The sequence below is a fragment of the Molothrus ater genome, chromosome 19 (genome assembly GCF_012460135.2).
Source record: "Molothrus ater isolate BHLD 08-10-18 breed brown headed cowbird chromosome 19, BPBGC_Mater_1.1, whole genome shotgun sequence".
Taxonomy (NCBI): domain Eukaryota; kingdom Metazoa; phylum Chordata; class Aves; order Passeriformes; family Icteridae; genus Molothrus; species Molothrus ater.
The window spans coordinates 4814745-4838075 of NC_050496.2; the positions used below are offsets into that span (position 1 = coordinate 4814745).

General features: G+C 48.7%; 1 protein-coding gene across 4 annotated transcripts; it reads left to right on the plus strand.

The window, feature by feature from the left end:
* EXOC7 (exocyst complex component 7) lies at window positions 1–20713 on the plus strand. 4 transcript variants are annotated; one of them, XM_036394586.2, is made up of 21 exons: window positions 1–145; window positions 968–1033; window positions 2077–2261; window positions 2934–3039; window positions 3509–3731; window positions 4794–4961; window positions 5945–5956; window positions 10442–10534; window positions 12730–12875; window positions 13059–13211; window positions 13621–13719; window positions 14302–14364; window positions 14681–14747; window positions 16133–16171; window positions 17173–17238; window positions 18261–18381; window positions 18792–18887; window positions 19171–19234; window positions 19756–19797; window positions 19948–20081; window positions 20458–20713. In XM_036394586.2, exons 1-21 carry the CDS (start codon window positions 86–88, stop codon window positions 20558–20560), a joined length of 2106 nt encoding a protein of 701 aa, XP_036250479.2. In that variant the 5' UTR covers window positions 1–85; the 3' UTR covers window positions 20561–20713. The 4 variants fall into 4 exon arrangements, with proteins under 4 accessions (XP_036250479.2, XP_036250481.2, XP_036250480.2 ...); XM_036394588.2 differs by lacking the exon at window positions 16133–16171; XM_036394587.2 differs by lacking the exon at window positions 5945–5956.
* Window positions 20714–23331: the final 2618 nt, after the last annotated feature.

The following is a 23331-nucleotide window of genomic DNA, read 5'->3' on the forward strand; positions in this document are numbered from 1 at the left end:
CGGTGCGCCCCGCCGCGCCCATCATGGCGGCGCGGCAGTGACCGGCCGGGCGCGGTGGGAGCGAGCGGCGGAGCGGCTCGGCGCGATGATCCCGAGCGAGGAGGTGTCGGCCCGCAGGAGGGAGATCGAGGACAAGCTCAAGCAGGTGGGACTGGGCCCGGGACACTCTGCGGGCGCTGCCGGGGCCTGGGGCTGGGCCCGGGCCCGCAGCCCCCTGGCGTTGCCGGGCAGACGGGGCTGTGTCTGGAGCTCCTCACCGGGCCTGGGGCGTCCCGGGACCCCTCAAGGCTCTCGTCATCCCCCTCGTGGCTTGGGACTACCCCCAGGTGCTCCTCCGAGGCCTGGTTTGCAGGGTCGGGCCATCTCTGCCCCCCGCTTTGGGCCTGGGTTCCCCTCTCCGTTCTTGGGAGGATCCGGGGGCTCTCCCGGCAGGTGCAGCCTGTGAGAGCAGCCCTGACCCCTGACAGGCTGCAGTTCCCCCTCTGCCTGGGGCCTTTGGGCACTCAAAGCCAGCCCATGGGGGCTGCTGTTCCCCCCATCTGTGGGCTTTAATGCCTTAAAACCAGCCCTCGGTGGCTGCTTTGCATCGGACTCTTGAGTTCCCGGTGGATTTGGGAGGTGCCAGTGCAATACCTGTGTTGTGCTGTGGCAGGGAAATGTGTGCTGAGTCGTTGTGCTCAGTGGGAAAGGTGTTAATTTTATTTTGTGCTGATGCTCATGGCATTGAAGGTAAACAATGAATTCATAAACCCCCTGACTCATTACAGGATGTGTCCCCACATTGGGTTACTTGCCCGGATTTCTGTTAAGAGGTGACAATGTTAAAGTGTGGCCACAGAATCAGCATCAGACCAAACATGGCTTGCAGCAGAGTTTACAAGATTGGTCAAAACCTATGTGTACTGTTTAGTGACGTAAACCTTAGTGTTCAGAATTTAAGAGTCTTTTTCTTCCATCTTGCTCACAGGAAGAAGAAACTCTGTCCTTTATCAAAGAGAGCCTCGAGAAGAGTGACCAGCTCACCAAGAACATGGTAGGGAGGTCCTGATGTTGGGCTTGGCTTTACTTTTTCTTAGATTTTTAGGTTTATTAGTTTTCAGGGCTGTCATTGTGCCCATCTGAGGGATGTGGAGCAATGAACCACTTTGGTTTCAGTGACTGGGCAAAGGGGAAACCTGAGAAATGCTTCAATACTGAGCTTCTCTCCTGGTCTGCTGAGGGCTCAGCTGAGCTGTTGGCATCATCTCTGCTACAGTCAGTCCTCTCTCTTAGGGAAAAGGTATTATGAGACCTCAGATTAGTTTGTGCAACAGCATCATATTGTTGCTTCATAATTCAAGTTTTGTTTGGAGTTTTATTTTGCAAGTGTTCTGTGTAAAGGTAAAAAAGTAATCATTGTGTTGTAATGGCTCATAAGCCCTCAGCTTATATACTCTGTCCAGTCTTGGTCTCAGTGCTTTAAAAAAGTCATAGAGGCACCACCAGAGAAGTGTGGAAAACAAGACATAGGAGTGAATCTCCTAGGAATTACCTTTTGGCCTGGAAAAGGTGACTCTGAGGCAGTCTTTTACGAGTTTGCTGTGGTTTCCCAGCTGTCAGAAGCACTATCACAATCCTCTTTAAAACCCAAATGTCTGATAGAAAAGAAGGTTCTCACTTGACTGGTCCTTGTGCAGCTCCTATTTGGGTCTCAGTGTGGAGCAAAGGGGCTGCTGGTTTGTGCTTTTGCTGCTCTTTTTACATGGGGCACCTCCAGGCAGTTCCTGTGGATCTATTTTCTGTTGGTGAATAGAATTTTGCTTGTCTTTTTTGCTGTCTTGGAACATTATCTTCACTCTTTGCAATCATTTCATTTGGGATTGGCCCATCCCTCTATGGCAGGTGATCTTTTTTGTGATTGTTAATAAAAGTCAGGACATAGAGGGATGGAAACAGCTGCTAAGGAGCCATGGCAAATCCATAGCAGAGCCCAAAAATAAAAGCTAGGCTCTGAAGATCCATGACTTCCCTGCTCCAAGTCCTACCCTCTCCATAGGAAGGAAGTCCTCAGCTGTTGGTTTCTCTCTGGGTGTGTAGGTTTCAATCCTCTCCTCCTTTGAGAGCCGTTTGATGAAGCTGGAGAACTCCATCATCCCTGTCCACAAGCAGACAGAGAACCTGCAGCGCCTGCAGGAGAACGTGGAGAAGACCCTGTCCTGCTTGGATCACGTCATCAGTTACTACCATGTGGCCAAGGACACAGAGAAGATCATCAAGGAGGGGTGAGTTGAGCAGATAAATCCTGCTGGGAGCTTCATCCTGTTGGATTTTTGAGATAGAGGTGGGGGAGCTGACTCCACACACCCTTGGTATGCTTGGTACCCTTCCCACACTCTTCCCTCATCCCCAGTCCACCCTGACTTGACATTCAGCCATTTCCACAGGCAAAGACAGCTCCGACTCTGCATTGGGATCTCTTCCAGGTCTTGCAGAGATGCTCCCATTGCAATCTCCATGAACACTGGTGGCTTCTCTGTTTTCCTCTGCCCTTTTCCCAAAGGTTTTCCCTGCCCATTGAGGTTGTCACTGCATCCAGGATGTACCAGAGCTGTTCTGGAGCCTCCTGGTCTGGGAGGGTGTTGGATAACTCTTGTCTGAGATGGGATGTGCAGTTCCCTCTGCCTTCCCATCAGGGCCTGTCTGGGAGAGGAAAGCAAGGCTGAGAGTTGTGTGCTGCTCCATCATCAGTACTTCTGCATTTGCTTTGTGGGTTGGGTATCCTGCTGTGGCACTGAGTGCAGGCAGAAGGGAATTCCATGATCTCCTCCTAGCTGAAGAAAAGGGAATTGAGATTTCCCTTGTTATTGCTATCCTGAGTCTGGTTTGGTGCTTTCTTGTTATTGTGTTTGTTTGCTTCTTGGGACACTACTTTTCATTTCTGGTTTTATTTTTAGCCCCACGGGGAGGTTGGAGGAATACTTGAATTGCATGGACAAAATCCAGAAGGCAGTGGAGTACTTCCAGGACAACAACCCCGACAGCCCGGAGCTGAACCGTGTGGTGGGTGATGGACCTGGAAGCTGTGGATGAGAGGGGGCACACACAGCCCTGCTGCTTGTCCCCTGCTGGGAGAGGCTGTGGGTTTGCTGCCTGGGGAAGGAATGATTGCTTTGGCTTCTGGGCAGAATTTCTCCTCCTGGCATTTTGCTCTCTCTCTGTTGTGCCAGGAGGACTCTGAAAGCAGCTCTTGCACCTGTGGAGGAGGAGTTGATTGAAACTCCTCCTGAGCAGCTCTTGTCAGTCCTTCAGCTGCTAGAGCAGAATGGGTGATCTGTTTAAATCCCACTTGAACAACTCCCAAGCATTTCTTAAATTTAAATCACTTTAAAAGTCTCTGAGGTACAGGTGTGGTTGGAGTTTGAAGCCTGCAGTACTTGGCAGTGGTTAGGAAGGACGTTCTCATGCAAAAATACTCCTGAGCGACTGATTACAGAAGTCCTGTTGCTTCTGTCCTGCTGTTTTGTGCCAGAAATCCCTCTTTGAGAGGGGCAAGGAATCCCTGGAGTCGGAATTCCGCAGCTTGATGACACGACACACCAAGCCAGTGCCACCCATCCTGATCCTGGACCTGATCAGTGGGGATGAGGAGATGGACACGCAGGAGGAGATGTCCCTGGAGCACCTCCCGGAGAGCGTCCTGCACGACACCATTCGCATCTCGGGTTGGCTGGTGGAGAACGGCAGGAACCAAGGTGGGTGCTGCTGCCCCTTGGTCCCTGTGGCCACCTGGCAGCACTGGCAGGATGAGTGATGCCTTAGTGGCACCTTTCAGCTGAGTACTTGAGTCTTTCCAGCACCTGAAGATCCTGCTTTTTTTTTTTGTAGTGAGACTGAAGTGATGGTTTGTGGGTTGAACAGAATGAGCTGTGTAAACAAAGCACAAATTATGTTAATGCAAAGTCTGTCCTGTAGCAAAAATCCACTGCACTTGCACCTGTAATGCCTTGAGATGAAGCTGCAGCTATCCAGTGCTCACGTTTTATAAATGTGCAAGACATTGGGCATTTATTCCCATTTGGGAAATATTTATGACCAGAACTCTTTGTATGAAACATTACCAAGGGCAAGACGGAAAGCAGCACAGACTTTCTTCAGTCTGTACATGTCCCCTTTCCTGTTCTGCAGCATCAAGAACTGCCTAGAGCTTTATAGTCCTTTTATTAACTTCTCCTTCAGGATTGAGTGACTTTGTAGACTTGTACAGGAAATGTGAACTTTCACATTCATGCAGCTCCAAGAATCACCCCCCACCTCACTGATTCACTCCTGAGGGGGGGATTACTGTGCCTACCAAGTGTGATGAACATCCTTAAAAGCTTCTTAAGAATTTTTCCATGATCAAAGGCAACTCATGCATACAGAGAATATTTTATTAGTCAGTTTGCATTCTGCTTTCAAATGACAATCATCTTATTAAATTCCTGAGTGCCCTGAATCCTGAAAAGTGTGTGAAGTCTCTCATGCTGGAAACAGAGCACTTGAATTGACAATGCCTTGCACAAATATCTCCTGTCAGTTCCATCACTTGATAGTGGTGGAATTAATGTTGTGTGTGGTGGGAGGGCTGGAATGAGGATTGCAGGGGAAGGGAGAATTAAGTTTTTGAAGGAAATAGGGGATGCTCTGCGAGGGAAGGATGCTGACTTGGGGTCCCACACCAATGCTTGTAACTCCCCGCAGGGGCACAAAGTGTCTGCTTTACCATATAGTGTTCCCTGTGTGCTTATAATCTCATTTTTACCTTGTCTCCTCAGATTTCATGACAGTTTACTTCCAGATCCGCTCTGTGCAGCTCGACCGCTCCATCAAGGGCCTGAAGGACCATTTCCGTAAGAACAGCTCTTCCTCAGGGGTGCCATATTCCCCTGCCATTCAGAACAAAAGGAAGGACACCCCCACCAAAAAGCCCATCAAGAGACCAGGTGAGTCCCCAAGGAGGGATCACTGCACTGGGTATTAACACATCTTCAGACCTTCTCATTGCTGAGGTACCTCTGTGTTTAAAATGTAGTTTTAGGACATTTAGGTGAGATTTTGGAGGTAAGCACTTCTCTGCTCTGGATTCAGCATTGGGATTACAGACTCTGTCTGTCTGTCAAGCCATCGAGTCTGTTCTCTGGGTGCTGTAAAGAGAGGCCCTGTGTACATCTCCTTAACAAAGGAGATGAGTAAAAAGAAACTTGAGTGGGCTGTAAAAGGATTTGATTTAGAACACCTCAGGTAAAATCCTCAGCCTTGGCATATGGAATATGGCTTGTACCACAGCAAATAGAAAGCTCATATTTGATAAAACACCTCACTTCAGTCATTACCTATGAATAAATTATTATTGTGCCTGAAAGCCAGAAGCCCCCAGGAGTTGAGATGGGGATTAAGTAGGTGCCTACAGAAATGAGATACAGCATTGTCTGAAGTTTAGAAAGGCTCTTAAAGCTCTTGCCTCAGCCTATCTCAGGAAGAGCTATGAATGTGGCTGGTGGGTTATTCCTTCTCTCCTCACAATGCAGTTTTGCTGCATTTGATGCAGCTGGTGAGATTGCTCATTCTGGAGTTTGGGAGTGGAAGGCTGGAGTTCCCATCTCTGGAATGTGCCATCTGGTGGGAGCACAGAGAGGAGGAACAGCAAAAGCCAGCACAGGGATATTGATCCTCTGTGTCCCAGCACTCTGTTGTCTCCTCTGTAACAGTGATCACATCAGAAGAGTTCATATTTCTGTAGGTTTACCTGGCCAATACTCCCTTTCCCTATTTTGTCCTGTGTTGTCCAAGTACTCTTAGTGGGTTTAGGAAAAGAGTAAGAAATGTGGGTAGGGACTGGGAATGGATGGGATGGGGAAAGGGAGGAAGAAGAAATACCCATTTTAATTGTGTTGTGTTTATTTTTATAATCCTGATGTGAATGCAGTCCTCATCCCAGGTAATGTGTCTCTGTGTGTGTGTGTGTGTGTGCTGGCCCTGGTGCTCACTCTCTTCACTTCTGTCTGTGGAGAGGCTTTGCTGGGCCTCTTCTTGCTACAGCAGAGGGTGTGCCTGGGATATTTGGAGGTGGAAGGCTGTGGCATCCAGACATCACCCCTGTGGTCTTTTAAAATCAATCTCTGCCATTGCTGCTGTGCCCTAGAGCTGTCCCTGAAAGCTGATGGAATTGATCTGTGAATTTCAGTGAATTTTCCCCTGGCAGCAGAGAACCACTTGGTAAGGCTCAGAGACACTGAAAGGTGCCAGTGGGATTCTGTACTTGAGCCATAGGAAGCTCAGGTTGCTGAAAAGGTTCCTGTGTTTTTATTGCTGTGAATTCAGCATGGTCAGCAAACATTTCTGAGCAGCCTCACAAGTGATAGTATCTCCCCTGTGCTCTTAGGTAAAGAGTCAGGGATGGGGGAGATGCTTTTTTTTAATGGGCAGAATATTGAAAAATCCTGGGGATTTTTTAAGAGTTTCATATCTTGGATGCTCCCATAGAAGGGAACCCACTCATTGGAGAGCACAAGTTCCTACAAACAGGACTTCTCCAAAGTGGATGCATTTGAGTATCCAGAATTACTTGTCATGAGGAAAGTCTCAGCTGTAGATATGCCAGAAGATTTTCATGTCTTTATGCCCAGCTCAATTGGATTTTGTGAGATGGAGCAGGTAGAGCATGGTTTGAATGCACTAGGGAGCTGATGGTGCATGAAGGAAAGAGTGTCTCAAGTGATCCATTGGGCTATTGTAATGTCAAGGAAAAATAGTGGCTCATTTGTCTCAGATCTTCCTGAAGCAGACAGAGAACCAGACTGCAGCTCTTGAAGGACAGTGGGTGTTGAACCTCATACAGGAGCCATCTCTTATGTCTGCTCCATCTCTTATGTCTGCTGAATTGTACTTCAGTGAAATTAAAAATGGAGCAAAAGAGTCTTTGGTCACAGATTCACTGTTTTTTCTGCAGTTCCATTAGCTTTCAAGTACAGCTCTTGAGGTGGAGGTCTCACACCACCTTCACACTGGCACAGTGGCTCTCTGCAGAGCAACATTATCTGGTGGTGTTTGGGTCCCCTGGGTTTAGCCTTTGTTCAATTTGGACAAAGGTTTTTTTCTGTTCTGTTACTTTATTTCAGTAAGTAAAGCCAAGTTCTTCCAATCTGGGTTTCAGATAAGGGGGTTTTCTGACAGCTCCAACAAGAGACTTGATTTCCTTGGTCCTTGAGGAAGAATATCCCAGTGCACACCCCAATGCACACTTTAACCGGTTGCAAGGGGTAAATAACAAACTAAATCTGATGTGCTGTAGCTTTTTTTACCACAAAACAAAGCACAAGAGAAGCTAAAGGGAAGGTGAGGAGCAGGGTAACAAAGCAGAGATAGCCCCAGGGACTGTGTTGAATTCTAGAGAACGTGCTCCATAGCCATGTGTTGTTTCAGAGGGTCTTCATCTCTCTGTTCCTGTTTTGTCTGTTGATGTACCCTGTGCTGTCTCCTGTTATTACATCATGCAGATAAAAATCTGACTGCTGGAGATGCTTCTAAAGCAGAGTTGTCTCCTTTTAAGTGACACTTGACAGGTCAAGTTGAGCTGATGATTTGTGGGCTTTTTCTGGTTTTAGTTTGATGTTTGGAATGTCAGCACTCCCTCTCAGGGAGCAGGTGTATTCAGGTTCCCAAATCATCCTGCTGCAAACATATGTGCATCAAATAAAGTTTTTGTGATGCCTGTAGACCCTGTGCTCTCTTTTGGCTTGAGAGCAGCAGGCAGCTCAGCAGCTCTGCACTTTTGTGGAGGGATGGGGCCACCTGGCCTGGCTGCCTACAAAAGCCAGAGGGCATTGTCTGGTTTCATGCAGATTCTTGCAGCTGGTGCTTGAGAAAAGAGGATGTGTTGCCCTGCTGCTTGGATAGAAAACTGCCTAATGGAAGAGAGAAACAAGAGAATGAGTCGCATTTGAAAAAATGTCTCATGCATGCTCAAACCCCACTTCATGGAACAACTGGGCTGCAGAAGCAAAGGTTTCAGGTGTTTTTTGACCCTTGGAGGCTCTTTTCAGACTGCAGGAGAGCTCTTTACCAGTTTCCTTAGTGCTCCAGTGAGGTGGTACCTACAGGCAGGTTGAGTGGCAGAATAAAGAGCCCATTTCTGTTTCCCAGACTGATCACTGCCTGGCTTGAATGTGATGTTTTCATTAGTAGCTGAAACACAGTCCCATTTGGTTAAGGAGCTGCTTAATAGGGGAAAACAATCCTGGAACAAAAACATTTGGCTTCCACCAGAATCCATTAAAGCCTAATTATGATGGCAAGTCAGAGGGATCCAGCAGCACTGAAGTGATGCCCCCAGACACTGAACACTCAGTGTGTGTCAGTAAACACAGGTAATTGTGCTTATGCAAATAAAATGCAGCATAATCAGCTCCTGAAATTGAGAAAAAGAAGGAAAAAATTGAAAAAGAGAATAAACCATCAAGGGTGGGCTGTGAAAACATCCACTGCATACCTGTGGAGTGGCAGCCTGCTCACAGCAGCAGCACTTGTACTGTCTGCTTGGTTTTCACACCAATTCACCCTCTATTTTTATTCCTTTGTATTTTTCCCCTCCCCCTAAATGCTTGAAAATGGGAAAGGTGGAAGAACAGTGCCTGAGTTGAGCTGCTCTGCAGCTGCTGGGCCATGGGAGCAGCAGTGAGGAAGAGCCCTCCTTGCTCAGAGGAGCTTGCTGGTGTGCCCAAGATCTTGAGGTTTCTGGAAGTAGCTAGGAATAAAGTGAAGATGCAGGGTGTGAAAAGCATCAGGAAGCTTGGAAGAAGAGGCATAGCCCTCATTTGATCATCTGGCTGAAGCTTGGGAGCAAATGGATCAGCCATCAAGGGTGTGAGACTTCCCATCCTTCCCATCTCCCAGGAGTGGGTCAGGAGGGGAGAAGTTTCCTGCTAGAAGAAAGTGTTTCATGGATATGATTTTTTTTTCTTTCTTTACAAAGTGATTGAGAACACTCTGAGCTGGTAGAAGGACAATATTACCAGTGAAATATTACATTTTGGGAGCCATGTTCTGTCATTTAGTAAGTGCACCAGGTTAAGGCAGTTTGGTTATTCAAGGGGAACCTCTCCCTCCTGTTCTCTCCTACTGTCTGGGGGACCTGAAGTTTCCTTTCCTTTGCCATAAATCCTTTTATGGGATGAAGCTGTCCTGCACCCTGTAAGGTTGTTCCAGGGGTGTGCAGCAGTGTGTACCTGGGTTCCCTTCAGCATTTGGGCAGCCAGCACTCATTTCCAGGCTGCACTGGTGGAAGTAGAGATCTTCTGCATGTTTAAAGTATTTATTACTTTATAGTGGAAGAACAATTCTTAATTTTGGCAGCAGCATTTTTATGTTTTTTGGCTTCTTCATTTACTCAGCCCAGTTCTGTTTCATTTGGGTCTCCTATAGAAACCCTTTCCACCTTCCCAAAACTTCCAGTTCCCTGTTGTGCAGGCAACAGCAAAGGTCTGCTCTGGGAGGGTGTCAGTGTGCTTGTGATAATTGTAGCTTGTTGCATGACAACTAACCTTTTAATGTGGAAACACTGCCTAGGCTTCAGTTGTCACATTAATGCTTTGTTTTGTGCTTTCCAGCTGTATATCCAGCACTGCCTTTTGTTCAGTTCTGTCTGTTTTTTGTGTGTTTAAAGTATAAATCTTTTAACCCAGTGTTATTTTGTTTTTCCATGGTTTTAATTGATTTGCAGTTCTTTAGAAGAGAAGTGTCTTGGGGATTAGGGTGGCTTAGTGCAAGTTACACATGGGGGGCAGCATCCATTATTCTGGGATTCCTGTGATGGGAATTGCTGCTGCAAAAAAGGCCCAGAGGTTGTCACCCTTTTATTGCTTCCTGTACCATTCCTTGTCTTGGCTCTGGGGCTCCTGATGGCTCTGTATTGATTATGCTCAGAAAATACCCCTCAGAAAGGTACCTCTTACTAAGAGACTGCAGCTATGACTCTGAGGAGCAGGCAACATGTTGCCAGACAGGAATTGTCCATATGCAAAGCCCCACTTCCACAGCTGAGGAAAAGCAGCAAACCCTCTGTGCTTGGATGCAGAGCACCAACTTCAATAAACCCTTTACACAGAAGGGAGCTTCATGCCTTCCCTTCTCTGGTTGTGTTTATCACTCAGCCATACTGTGCTGTGTCTCCAAACTGATTCTGTATCCCTGGCTGGAATTTATGCCCCCAGCCTCAAAGCAGGGCAGCATTCTGGAAATGCCATTGTATCTGCACACTTGGACAGGAGTTTGGGGTTCACATTCCTGTGCTGAGCATCCTCATTGCTGTCCAGCATCCTCTTGCTGGGCCCAGGTGACTTGCTGGTGGAGGGCTGGTGTTCTGGGTTTGTTTTCTTTCACTCATTTTCTAGGTCTTCTTGTCTCTTCTCTCTGGTTCTGGTGACAGGCACGATCCGTAAGGCTCAGAACCTTCTGAAACAGTACTCTCAGCATGGTCTAGATGGGAAAAAGGGGGCCTCTAACCTCATTCCTATGGAAGGTAATCACAGCTCGAGCTACTTCACCCTTGACTTTCTCTGTGTATCAGCCTTGCTTTCCCAGGTGGGGCTTCCATTAGTCCAGTGCTTGGTGGAACACCATTGGATTGGGGAACCAAAGAGATGCTGGAACCAAAGAGATGGTAGAACCAAATTATTTTTGTTTTATTTATTCTATTTATTCAGAATTTACTATCTGAATTTCAAATTCTCCATAAGCATGAGTAGAGGTGGAGAGGAATATTACCTTAACATTGACCCACCACAGCCACCTGGGTAATGGAAGCTCTGCTAACATCTGCTTGTGGTGTTCCTGTTCTCTTTTCTTTTTGCCTGGACTTTGAGACATTCAGTTTCCTAGTGACCTTTCCAAACCTGATGCTGAAGTGTTGGACCACAGGTAGCTCAGTGCATTGTGCCTGTACATCTTTTCTGTGCAGACCTGCCTGAATGGTTGACTACTGTTTTCTGACCTCCTCTGCTCCTAGAGGTTGTGCCAGATAAGGGAGAAGGTGCTTCAAAGCATCTCTAAGATATTCCTGCCTCCTGCTATGATTCCATCCTAAGCAGGTCTTTTTGGCACCTGTGCTGTAGCTGCTAAACCCCAGATGGTGACTAACATCACTCACATGGGGGAAAATCCTCATGATGAGCAGGAGAGGGCCTTTGAGTTTGGATTTTTAATTGTTGTGGGTAAAAATTGGACTCTGATGCCTGCAATACCATTCAGAACATATGGCAGGAGGTTCAAGGGACTCTTGTGGTCCAAGAAACAACTGAACTCACACTTCTCATCAGGTTTCAAAGGGTTGCTACTGCTGTATAGCCCAACAAAAGGATTTGGTCAGGAAGCATTCCTGGGACTGTAGGGAAATAGATGTCCACCAGATCAAATAAGCCAGGCTTGAAGCAGCTTCCAGCCAGAGTGAGCATCCTTGCTGTGACCACCCTGGATAAATTGCGCCTTCTGTTTGTGCCGGCTGCCATCTCATAGGTCATGAGCATGACTTACGCGTTAAGCACCTTTGCGATGCCCTGGGCGACAAGCACGGGCCGGCTGTGGGTAAGTACTGGGGTGGCACTGGGAGCCAGCTGTCCCCCCTGCTTCCCTGGGCTGTGTGTTCCACTCTCATGGTGCAGCCAGGGCTGTTCCTGAAGCATGAGCCTCCTCTGGCTAAGAAGCTCTGGCTCTTCTCAGTAGAATTCACTGCTACTAATCACACCCCCAAAGCCCTCAGACAAGGAGCCCAACTTTGTCCAGTCAAAGGTCACCATGCTGAGGGACAATTTCCTGTAGGTGGCTCCTGGCCTGTTGGTGCTGAAGCAAAGGGAGCAGTGCAGCACATGCTGCAGTGCACCACTGCACAGCAGGCAGTCTGTGTCTCCTCTGCTGACCAAAACTTCTGAAATACCAACCTGAGGGACCTTCAGCATGGGGCAGAATTGGAGGAGACAAGCAGCAGCCTATAGCTTAGAGAAGGCCTCTCTGTGTCATCTTACTGTCTTGCAGGATGGGGTCTGTCTGTCCTGCAGACACATCCAGCAGTGGTTGGCACAAGTTGGTGCTGGCCCTTGTATCACTTCTCACGCCTACCACGTAGGATCTTTGACTGAGATATTCATATTCTAGGACTGAGATATTTGCATTTGTATGCAGCATTGTGTGGCAGATAACTCAGCTAGCTGTGCTGATATTCCTGCTTCATAAGATGTAAATGTTCATCAGCCTGGTTTTTTTATCTTGTTTCTGCAAGCGGGAAGAAGCTGCCTTCCAGGACAGCCTTTATTTCCCAGAAATGTTGATGCCAAATGGCAGTTCTTCATCTGCATGACGGATGGAGATAAGGAATTCTAAAAATACAAGCAGAGATGTTGAATAATTCACCTCAGACCTTCCTGAGTTTAGTACTCTGTGTTCAAGCCCTTGATTAAATTTAGTCTGTATCCCAGAAGAGCTCCAAACTTCACTGCTGTCACGAGGCTGGAAAGAGGTGGTGCCCTGATGTGCATTTCCTGAGCTGCGGGTGGCTTTTCCTGCCTTCTGCAGGGTACTCAGAGATTCCCACACACAAACCCAGGGCAGGAGTGGTGAGAAGATGACTCTTGTTCTCACACATGATGGGTGCAAAGCCAGAATCAGCTTTCCCAGAAGAACCTTGTGCTCCTTGTGTAAACCAAAGGCATCTTGCCCTTGCAGGGAGGGACGACGTCTTCGATATCGAGATCGACGCGTACATCCACTGCGTCAGTGCCTTTGTCAAGCTGGCCCAGAGTGAATACCAGCTCCTGACAGAAATTGTCCCAGAGCACCACCAGAAGAAGACCTTTGATTCTCTCATCCAGGTCAGTTGAGCCTCTGTCGAGGGAACCAGGGCCTGCACAGAGCCTGGAGAATGTGTGCTCACTGGTACCCCAAATGATGCATCAGCCAAACAGTCATCAGGAATGGGTGTCCTGCACTGAGCCCTTTGTGCTGCCTGGGCAGAAATCCTGTTCCTTCCTCATGAGTCTCTGGCTTTGTTGCAGGAGTCATTGGATAACTTGATCATGGAGGGTGATAACATTGTCTCAGCTGCCCGGAAAGCCATCATCCGACATGACTACTCCGCTGTGCTCACAATCTTCCCCATCCTGAAGCATCTCAAGCAGATGAAGCCAGAATTTGACCAGGTCTTGCAGGTAAATGTGATGGGATTGGAGAGGGTCCTGTGGCTTGTGTTATCTGGAGAACTTTTTGAAATGGATTATCACAGTGGCTTTGAGCAAAGCCATGCTGCTTCTGTCCCCCAGTATGGACTGTAGTTACACAAATGCACCTTGCTCCTTTCTGAGCTGGTGAAGCAGCAACTCAGCATCTCTCAGCAGCAGCTCTTTTCAGTTCAAGTCCTGACCCCGATGGACCACCACGATATCTTCCCTTTCTGCTTGCAGAATGTGGGATTTCATGTGTTGTTGATGGTGCTGTAAATATTCTTCTGGCATATGGGGAACTGAGAATGAGATGCTGGGGTGGGGGGTGAGGTAGGTGCTGGTGGAAGTTCAGATACTTTTTATTTTCCTTTTCTGATCTATTGTGGAACTATTCCAGGGAACTGCAGCAGGCACTAAGAACAAACTGCCAGGGCTGATCACTTCCATGGAGACCACTGGTGCAAAGGCACTGGAAGAGTTTGCAGACAACATTAAGGTAGGATTCTCCTCAGTGGTCTCTGATCAGGCTTGGAAGAGGGTTTTTTGGGGCAAAACCCCTAGTTTAGCTTTCAGCTTTCCATGATACCGAGTAGTTTCTGACTGAAGCAGGAACTTGCTGGATTGCTTTGGTATTTGGGTCAAATACCAAATGCTTGGTGCTGGTTTCAAACACAGAAGGCCTTTGCCCAAGATCCTTAGCAGGGATCCTACACATAATTTGATGTAAGCATCCAGGCCTCTGCAAATACCAAGTCTATCTCAGAATTAATGCTGTTTAAACAGAAAGGAAAATTGCTGCCTTGAAAGGCTTTGGAGGACTCACGTTAAGCTGTTTCTGGCTTGGTGAGTGGTAGGTGAGCTGAAGGTGTGATGGTCACATGAACAGAGCCCTGAGTTCTGAGCTGCTGGTGCCTGGCAGCTCTGGTTTCTGAGCACCAGGAGATGGCACTGCAAGAGCTGGGCCTGAGGGTGTTGGGAGTGGCTGGCTGAAGAAGCCTTCAGCTCACTTGTAGCAGCAGTTGTATTGTAGGTGTCTCCCCTTCCATGCTCACCTTATGTCTCTCTGTTCCCTTTTTAGAATGATCCAGACAAGGAGTACAACATGCCAAAAGATGGGACAGTGCATGAACTCACCAGCAATGTACGTGGTCATGATTTGAACCGTCCTTTGTGGAAAACAGCTGCTGAAGGAGTTTTAAAAAGAGCAGTAGGGAGACTTCCTAAATTAAGCTGTCTTGGCATTAACAATTACACAATTTTCATGGCAGGATGAGCTGGTGACTCTTGCTCAGCCGTGATGGGACTGTGTGTGGAAAACCCAGCAGTTCAAATGAGTGTAGTGATTTGTTCTTGAATGTCTCTAAGTGTGGGGGGACAAGTGGTTCTTCATGATGCTTAATAGCAGGGCACAGGAGATGTAATGTTGTTTGCTCCTAAATTCCCTCCTTTGCCTCCAGGCCATCCTTTTCCTACAGCAATTACTGGATTTCCAGGAGACAGCAGGTGCCATGCTGGCATCACAAGGTACATACATGCATGGGGCTTGCTTGGGCATGCACTTCCTTCCTCAGATTCCCTGGACATCTTCCCTGAAGTGACCAAACCTCAACATGCACTGTGAGCTTGTTCTCCTCCTGTCCTTCCCACTGTGGTTTGTCTTGTCCTCTGATCTGCCTTGACCACATAGTTGATTGTCTGGAGAATTCCAAGGGATGCAGAGTTCCCTGCTCCTGGCAGGTACAATGGGGATGGTGTTTACTGCTGGTGTGCTCTGAGAGGGGATGCCTGGATCTTTTAGCTCCAAGTGCTGTATGACTGTACTGGAGTGAGGGTGGCTGCTCCAGCTGGGCTCTGTGTGTGAGCAGCACCATCCTCTGCTCAGAGTACAACAGCAGCAGCAAGAATCTCCTCAGCCTTGAGACATGGGCACACTGAGACTCTGGAGCCATTTGTGCATCCTGTCAGAGAGACAAGTTTTAGTTCTGCTCTCCAGGCTGCTGAAGAGACCCACTGGAAATAAATGCATAGATCAGAAGCTGAGAGTTGCTCATGTAGCAGGGCGGTGCTGTTTATCAGCTGCAGTGGGATTCTTGGTTCTGAGCAGAGCAGCAACTCCAGGCTCTCCAGTGAGCTCTTAGCAGAGCTTGTGCTTTCAAGGAGGTTGGAATAGAGCAGACTGGAGATTCAGGGGGCATAGGGCCCTGAGGAGGCACAGACTGGAGAGGGTTAAAGAGCCCATTAGAAGCAGAGGTAGGAGGAAGCTCAGAGCTGCCTCCAGACTGTTACTTGCAAAGTTCTATTTGGAAATTTTTGCTAATTCTAAATCAATTCAAACTAGGATGTCTCTGCTTTTTCCCCATCTCTTCTAGCACTGCCTTGTGCCTTTTCCACTTGCAGGCTTACTGTGCTCAGGCCCTTCTGGGCCTTGGCTCTCTCTCCTTGGCCAAAGAATTGGTCTGAATTTTTTCTTGGAACAACCAACTGTTTCCCATGTTGTGCCCTGAATGGTGATGTCAGCACTGTTTGGAAGTCTTGACATGTTGTCTTGCAGTGAGATCTCTCTTAGCTGATTGAAAAGTCAGCATAGATTTGAGGTAGCTTTGCCTTGAAAGTGGGTTTGGACTGACTTGGAATGAGGTGGTGTGCTAAATACAACCAATGACAATGCAAACAATGTCTCCAGCAGGGGAAGGAGGTTGGACTCTGCCTTTCCTCTGTGATCTCCATTCCATTTGTGGCCTTGGAGGGACTCCTGCCTGCTCTCCTGTGCACCTGCTGTGGCTGCTCTGTGTTAATATCTGCTTTGTTCTCAAAGGAATGGTGGTCTCTAACCTGTCTTTTTGCACTTTTGCATTTCTTTTTCTCTCTCATCCCTCCCCTTTTCTCTCTGCTCTGCCTAATCTCTGTAGTTCTTGGGGACACATACAATATTCCTTTAGATCCCAGAGGTAAGCAAACTTACCACACCTACCTGTTCATATTGCCTCGGACTCTGGTGATGTATGTTAATTCTTTATCCTCCAGCAGTTGTAAATAAATTAACACATAATTGAAAAGGGGGAAAAGGGGAGGGTAAATAATCCTTCCCAGTGGGCTGGAGAGAATAGGGAGGGCTTGTCAGCAGCAGACAATGAGGGATTCCACAGGAGCTGAAACAGGCTCAAGACACTCTGATGGCACTGACTCTCTTTGGCACAGGTGGCAGATTGGCCCAGCTGGTGTCATGCTTTATCCCACGTGCACTCAGCTCCTTATTGTCCAGCTCCCAGCAACAGGAGCTCGAGGCCTTTCCCATGGGGTGCTGCTGAACTCAGACCACCCGAGCTGGGTCTGGCTGCCAAACTCTCTGGAGGGGGCAGGAGGAGGTGGCCACCCCACGTGTCCTGTGGGCCCCATGCCCACAAGCCCTCGAGGGCAGAAAGGCATCTCCAGACAGAGGAGCATGTGCCAGCCTGGAGTCTCTGCTGCCTGCAGGGGCAGCCTCCCAGAGCCAGGCAGGCCCTGTCAGCAACCATGGGGATGGCTGAAGCTTTCCAGAGCCCTTCTGCTTGTTTCAATTACTGTTGTGTGCTTGCTGTTAACAGCTTCAGCTCATTGTTCTCTGATTGCCAGTTTCTAGTGCTTACCAACACTTTTCAGGCTGGGGGAATGGATGGGGAGAAGGAGTTTAATGATTCTTTCTGATCAAAAGGATGTTCCTTGAGCACCTAGAAGGAAAGGAGATATTTCTGCCAGGGTGCTGTGCATTTGATGCAGACACAAGGACTGAGGGTGCAGAGCTCTTGCCCCCTCAGCCCGGATGAGCTGCTGACAGTAGGCTCTGAGCAGGAGCTATTTCACTGTCAGTAGGAGTTAATTCCATAGCAACAGGGATGAGGAATAGAGGCAGGTTGACCACACACACCCCTCTTCCCAGGGCATGTTAACTGGCCTAAGACTTTCCTTTCAGAGACCAGCTCCTCAGCCAGTAGCTACAGCTCAGAGTTCAGTAGGAGGCTGCTGAGCACCTACATCTGTGAGTACCCTGCACACCTTGGATGCCTTAGGATTTTAGCTTCTGTATTTTTCATATATTTGTAAACCTGCAGTTCTTTAGTGTTTTACTCCAAACTCCATATACAGTGTTAGCTGCTGCTTTCCCAGTTTGGTCAGACAGAACAATTCCTCTCCAGGCCTGGGAATCAAGGACACCTCACTGTCTCAGGCCCCAAGAAATGTAAACAAAAGTGAGTTGGGGAGGAGCAAACTTTGGGTAAATTACTTCATTACCTAAAGTTGTAATTGGAAGATTAACCCCCAATGTGCAAACAGACCAAACATAAAAGTATGAAAACCCATGACCCTGTCCATTTTTGGGTGCAGCCCCAAAGTGGCGGGGGGGGGGGGGGGGGGGGGGCTGGGGGGGCTGAAATGTACCTGAAGGCCCTTCAATAAATAGAACTGCATTTTATTCTTTTAATTTTGTTGAGCCTCTGTTTTTAGGTAGCTCCTAGAAGGCATCAGCTTTCTGCATGTGCCCCATGGACATGCCTTCACTGGGCTCATTCCTGGGTGAAGAGCACAGGCTGTGTCTCTTCTCCATGGGATCTTTCCACATTTGAGCTGGAGTCTGATAAAAAAAGGGTCAGACTGGGAGTTTGGCTGTTCCCTTAAACCATTGTCACCTTCAACCCCATGAAGGCTCCCAGCTGCCAAAGGGGAGGTTAAGAAAGTGACATCAGTGGTTTCTCTTTCTATTAAAATGGAGAGCAGGTCCTTCAGCTTCTGAGACCTGAACTTGCATTGTGGCAGGTTCTGGGGGTTCCTCTGAACCCAAAATGCACCTCCATTGCCATGGCATGGAAGGCAGCAGTTTGCAGAGTGGCTCTGCTGAAGAAAATCTGTGTAAGGACTGTTAAGTACATGTGATTGTAGCCTTTGTACAGGCAGTCAGACCTGTGCTGTTCACTTTGCTGTGGGCCTGCAGCTTGGTTTGCTTTGTCAATAATAAGAAGTTTCAGTGCAAAACTTCTTGTTCTGTGTTTTTCCCTCTTTAAGGCAAAGTTCTGGGCAACCTGCAGCTTAACCTGCTTAGCAAATCCAAGGTTTATGAAGACCCAGCTTTGAGTGCCATTTTTCTCCATAACAACTACAACTACATTCTGAAATCTCTGGAGAAGTAAGTGTGTGTCCTGAGTGAATGTCCCTCAAGTCAAGGCTGATTGGATGGTTTTTGAGCAGAGCTCTGCATTTACTTGCTGGCCTCATATCTGCTTTTTCTTCCATCCTTGAAACTGCCTCTTTGAAGGTTTTGCAGCATTATAAACATCACATTACCTGAGAGTGGAAGATAAAAGCATTAGGAAATGCCTTAGGTTTTAGAGAATCCTTTGATCTTGGGAGGATTAAGGATGTGGCTGTGGAAAGTAACTCTGAGTTGCTTCTGTCTCCCAGTTTGCACATTTCAAGGAACATTTTATTGTGAAGGGCTGAAAGGAGCTTGTTGATGGGGGTTGAAATGCTGCCATCCTGAGAGCAGCCTGGCAGGCAGCTGGCTCAGGTGCTTCCTCAGGTTTCCTGCTCTTCCAGGTCTGAGCTGATCCAGCTGGTGGCTGTGACACAGAAAACAGCTGAGAGGTCCTACCGGGAGCTCATTGAGCAGCAGATCCAGACCTACCAGCGCAGGTCAGTGACATCCTCTGCCTCTGCCTTGCTTTTGGCACTTTGGGAGCTCTTTGGGAGCTGCTGGAGCAGTGGGAGGGATTCACCTAAACCAGAAACTTAGCTAAAACCAAAGCAGAGTATGTTTGGTTTCCAAGCAATTAATCCGTCCTGGGAAGGGGTGACTCTGGGAAGTTTTGGGGTGTGTATTGTCTGAGTTGGCCTTTGGGTCACAGGTGAAGACAGAGGTGCTCTGATAGAGGTGTGAGTAACTCTCTGCTTCTCTCCCATCTCATTGCACATGCAGCTGGTTGAAGGTGACAGATTACATCTCTGAGAGAAACCTGCCTGTCTTTCAACCAGGAGTGAAGGTGAGAGGATGGGCAAGGATGGGCTTGACACAACAGAAGTTGTCAGAAACACCATCTCCTTTGTCACAAAAAATTCTCAGAAACCTCCTTTATATCTCATGCCAGTATCACTCTGCAGAGTGACCACTGTGGCTGGCACAGGTGGACAGCAGCAGAGCCTTCTGATCTCCCCTGCCGTAGATTCATCAAGTCTTTCAATCTCTGCCTCCATTCTTACATCTTCACCTGAGCATATGCCTCTATTTTGGATTTTCAAAACCCTGAGACCTTCCCTTGGAAAGGGCTGGAAGCATGCAAAGGTCTATTTGATGTGTGTTCTGGCTGAAAATTATCCTTGTTAACCCTACTTCAGCTGGGGTGGGGTGTGCTGCTCTCTGCACCTCTCTCCTCACTGCTGTAGGAGAGGGAATCCAAACCAAGTACTGGATATGGCTTAGGTTGGATGGGGAGCTGTGGGCAAAGATTGATGTTGGATATTTATTTCTGGAGATGAAATAAGATCCTTTCCCTCCTTGTTGCAGCTCAAGGACAAGGAGAGGCAGATGATAAAGGAGCGCTTCAAGGTAAGGAGGTGTTGGGTGGTGTCAGAACATTCCTGGTTGATTGGGACACAGATCTGCCTGGGGAGGAGACCTCTGGTGATCAGCAGGGGAGGGAAGGAGCATCAGACTCTGATTGCAGATGGGATGCTCACTGAGTTTCTCTTTGGACAGGGTTTTAATGATGGGCTGGAGGAGCTGTGTAAGATCCAGAAGGCCTGGGCAATCCCAGACATGGAGCAGCGGGACAAAATCCGCCGGGCACAGAAAACCATTGTGAAAGAGACCTATGGTGCCTTTTTGAGCAGGTGAGACCTCCTGCAGCACTGTCCTCTCCTCTTTGGGTTTACTGAGGTCTTTGGGCCTTGCATAGCCTGAGCAAGCCACTTTTCTATTGTCCTGTCTTAGCTTCTCTGCTTTGCACACTCAGACATCCCCAAGCTGACCTTGAGTACTCACAGACATCTGCTGTCACCCTGATTCCTTGGTCAGTGAGCACAAAGCCCTGAGCCACCCTGGGCTGTTCATGTAAAACTTGTGAGGCCAGTTGTAACCAGGTCACTTGCTCTGCACAGGATACTCTGTCACTCGAGTGGGGTGTGCTGGAGCTGATTTGTGATAGAGGAGGGACCAGTGGGTCTCTTTGCTGTGTTCCAGTTGTTTGTCACCTGTTTTCTTTTGTAGATTTGGCAACGTGCCCTTCACCAAGAACCCTGAGAAATACATCAAATACCAGGTTGACCAGGTGGGGGAGATGATTGAGAAGCTGTTTGACACGTCAGCATAAATTTTCAGCTGTCGTGAACTCTCCAGCTGCCAAGTACAAGCCAGTGCTCTCTCAGCAACCCTTGGGACTCCCTTCCCTTCTCCCCTGCCCCATTGTGGTGGGCAGGGTGTTATACTTGTATTTATCAGATTTATAAACCTGTGGAAACACTAACTCCTGGCTGTCTTTGCTCTGGATCCATGGGATAAGGCAAAGTCTGCCCTTTGGTCTCCTGTCGTGGCACATCCACCTCACCTGGGTTTGTGTTAATGCCTTGATGTGCAGCAGACATGGGGAGTGTGTTTAAAAACAAAAAGAAGAAAATACATGACCAAACAAAACCTGTATGGGTAGAGCCCTTAAGGGCAGGAAGCTGTGAGCTCCAAATGGTTCCACCTGCTTCCCTGATGGGTTTTGGGAATCTCAGTTCTGTAGGATCCCAAATTATCTTCACATTGTTAATCTCAGCTGTTATTCAGTCACGGGGCTCAGTGATGAATCTGAGGTTTGGGGGTGCCTGGCAGGGCTGCAGTCCAGTCATGTACAGGGATGTTTTACCCCAAAACCAGACCTGTATCAGTGCTCTGTGCCACGTGAGGCAGTGGCAGTGGGGTGATGGCAGGGCCTGCAGCTGTGACAGAGCAGTGGAAGCAGAGGGAGCTCCATGGTGGCCTGGCTGGGTGCTGCTCCTTATTGACCTGAGGCAGAGCAAGTGTTCCCATAGTGATTTCCACTCAGCACCTTCCTCCCATCCCTGTTTTTCTTTGTCTCCTGTGCATCTCCAATGCATCTCTTCCCTGCAAGCAGCCAAGCCCATTCCCTTTGTTTAACTGTGGGGATCACATGAAGAGCAAGTGCTGCTCTCCCATGTGCCTTGGAGCATTCCTGGCAGGCTTTGAGAGGGGACCTGGACTCTGACACTTTGCACCAAGGCCTTTCAGGGCGTTGGGGCACCTCTGCTCTCTGGCCAGGCACTTCCTGCTCCCCTCTCCCTCCCTCCTGCTGCCTGCTCCATTGTTTGCCTGTAACAATTGAAACTCAGGGTTTCCATAGAGTCAGGAGCACTCACAATAGCTGCTGCTTTGCAGCTTGGAGCAAATCCATTATTCACCTGAGCAGTGTTTACAGCAGAGTTTGCTGGGGTCTGATCAGCCCAGCAGTGGAAGAGCTGTTGGATGTTAGAACCTGGATGAGAGCACAGGTTGTGCTGTGGCAGACCCAGCTGCCTGCCTCCTCAGACAGATGTTTTTCAGGTAGCTCCTGCCCTTTCTGAACCCCTGGCCTCCTCTTCCTCAGCCTGGTGTAGCAAATGCCTGAAAACAGCAGTTGTGACAGGCTCATCCAGCCCAGAGCTGGACCACGGTGTGAGTTAAGTCTTGACCAGCACCTGACTGGTTTTGTGTGTCTGACCATGCAGGCTTACAGTGCCAACACAAGAGCCCTCCCTGCAGAAACCTTCCCTCCTGCTGTCAAATCTCAAATGTCTGTGGAAACCTGAGATCTTGTACTTGCTGTTTTTAACCAAGAGCCTCTGGAGGCTGGCAGGCGCCGGGCAGTGTTTTTATACACAAGCAAAGCTCTGCTGACTTGTGTTTCATGCAGTGTTGAGTCTGCTGGATACACACCCTGACATTCACCAGAAGGAGCTGGATTCCATCTTTCTGGCTCTGTTTCTGACACTGCAGCAGTCTGATATGAATTTCTTTCTTGAGGAGAGTGTGTGGAATTCATGCTGAGCTGTAAAACATGTTTTATTGCAGCTGTTCCCAGGGTGAGTCAATTCACCTGGAGCAGTCACAGGGAAAGCCAGGAGAGGGGAGGGGGAGCTTTGCCTGCAGCTTTACTGAGCACCTGAGCTTTAGTGGCAGGAGCTGAAATCCTCCCTGAGCTGATGCTTTTGTGCCAACTAGAGCCCAAAGAAAAGGTGTGAGATCGTCCAAGGCTCTGGGATAGGGCCACATCCTGTTCTCCAGAGGCTCTGGGAATGCTTCATGGCCTCCACCAAAAGAGGCCTTTCTGGGCTTTGCTGTCAGCCTTTTGCCCCAGGAAAGCTGTGCCAGACCAGGGCTGGGGGGCAGATGCAGCCAGAGATGGGATGTAAAATATCCTGTCCCTCCACTAGCAGCACCAGTAGCTGACTGCATTGTTTCTACCCCAAGGATGCCCTGGCTGCATCTGGAGGAAGGAAGGGGGGTAGAAGGCTGCTGGGGGCTGATATGTGCAGTGAGGAGGACCTGGAGGTGGTGATTCCCTGGGTGAACGGGTAATTTCTGCTGCTCCCAGGTGGGAATCCAGACCCTCATTTCCCTGAGCTAAAGGGAAACCTGAGCCACCCGGTCCCTGTTCCCTAAATCCAGCCTCCCACTCAGCCTGGCTGTAAGCATTCCCTCACTGTCTGCCTCTCCCTGCTCAGGGGATGAGTGTGGGGAGCCAGAGCTGCCCTGGGAGCAGCAGCAGTTTTGTCCTGAGCCACCCCTTCCTCAGGTTGGCAGCGGGGCAGCCTCCAGGCTGAGCTGTGTCCAACCCCTGCAGCGCCAGGGGAGGGCTCCGTGAGCTCCCTGCCTTTTTATGGTCAGGAATGTGTTTGCAACACGTTAATTAAGAGCGACCATGGTGGCCAGCACAGCCTGCCCCTCTCAGAGCTGAGCCCTTCCTGCCCCTCTGAGAGCTCAGAGTGGAGCCTGGAGTCATGCTGAGACCATGGCAAGGGGCCACAGATGGGGCTGGACCCCCTCTGCCTCCCCTTTTGCTTCCCCCAAGGCTCCTGTGGGGTCTGACACCCTTCCCTCACT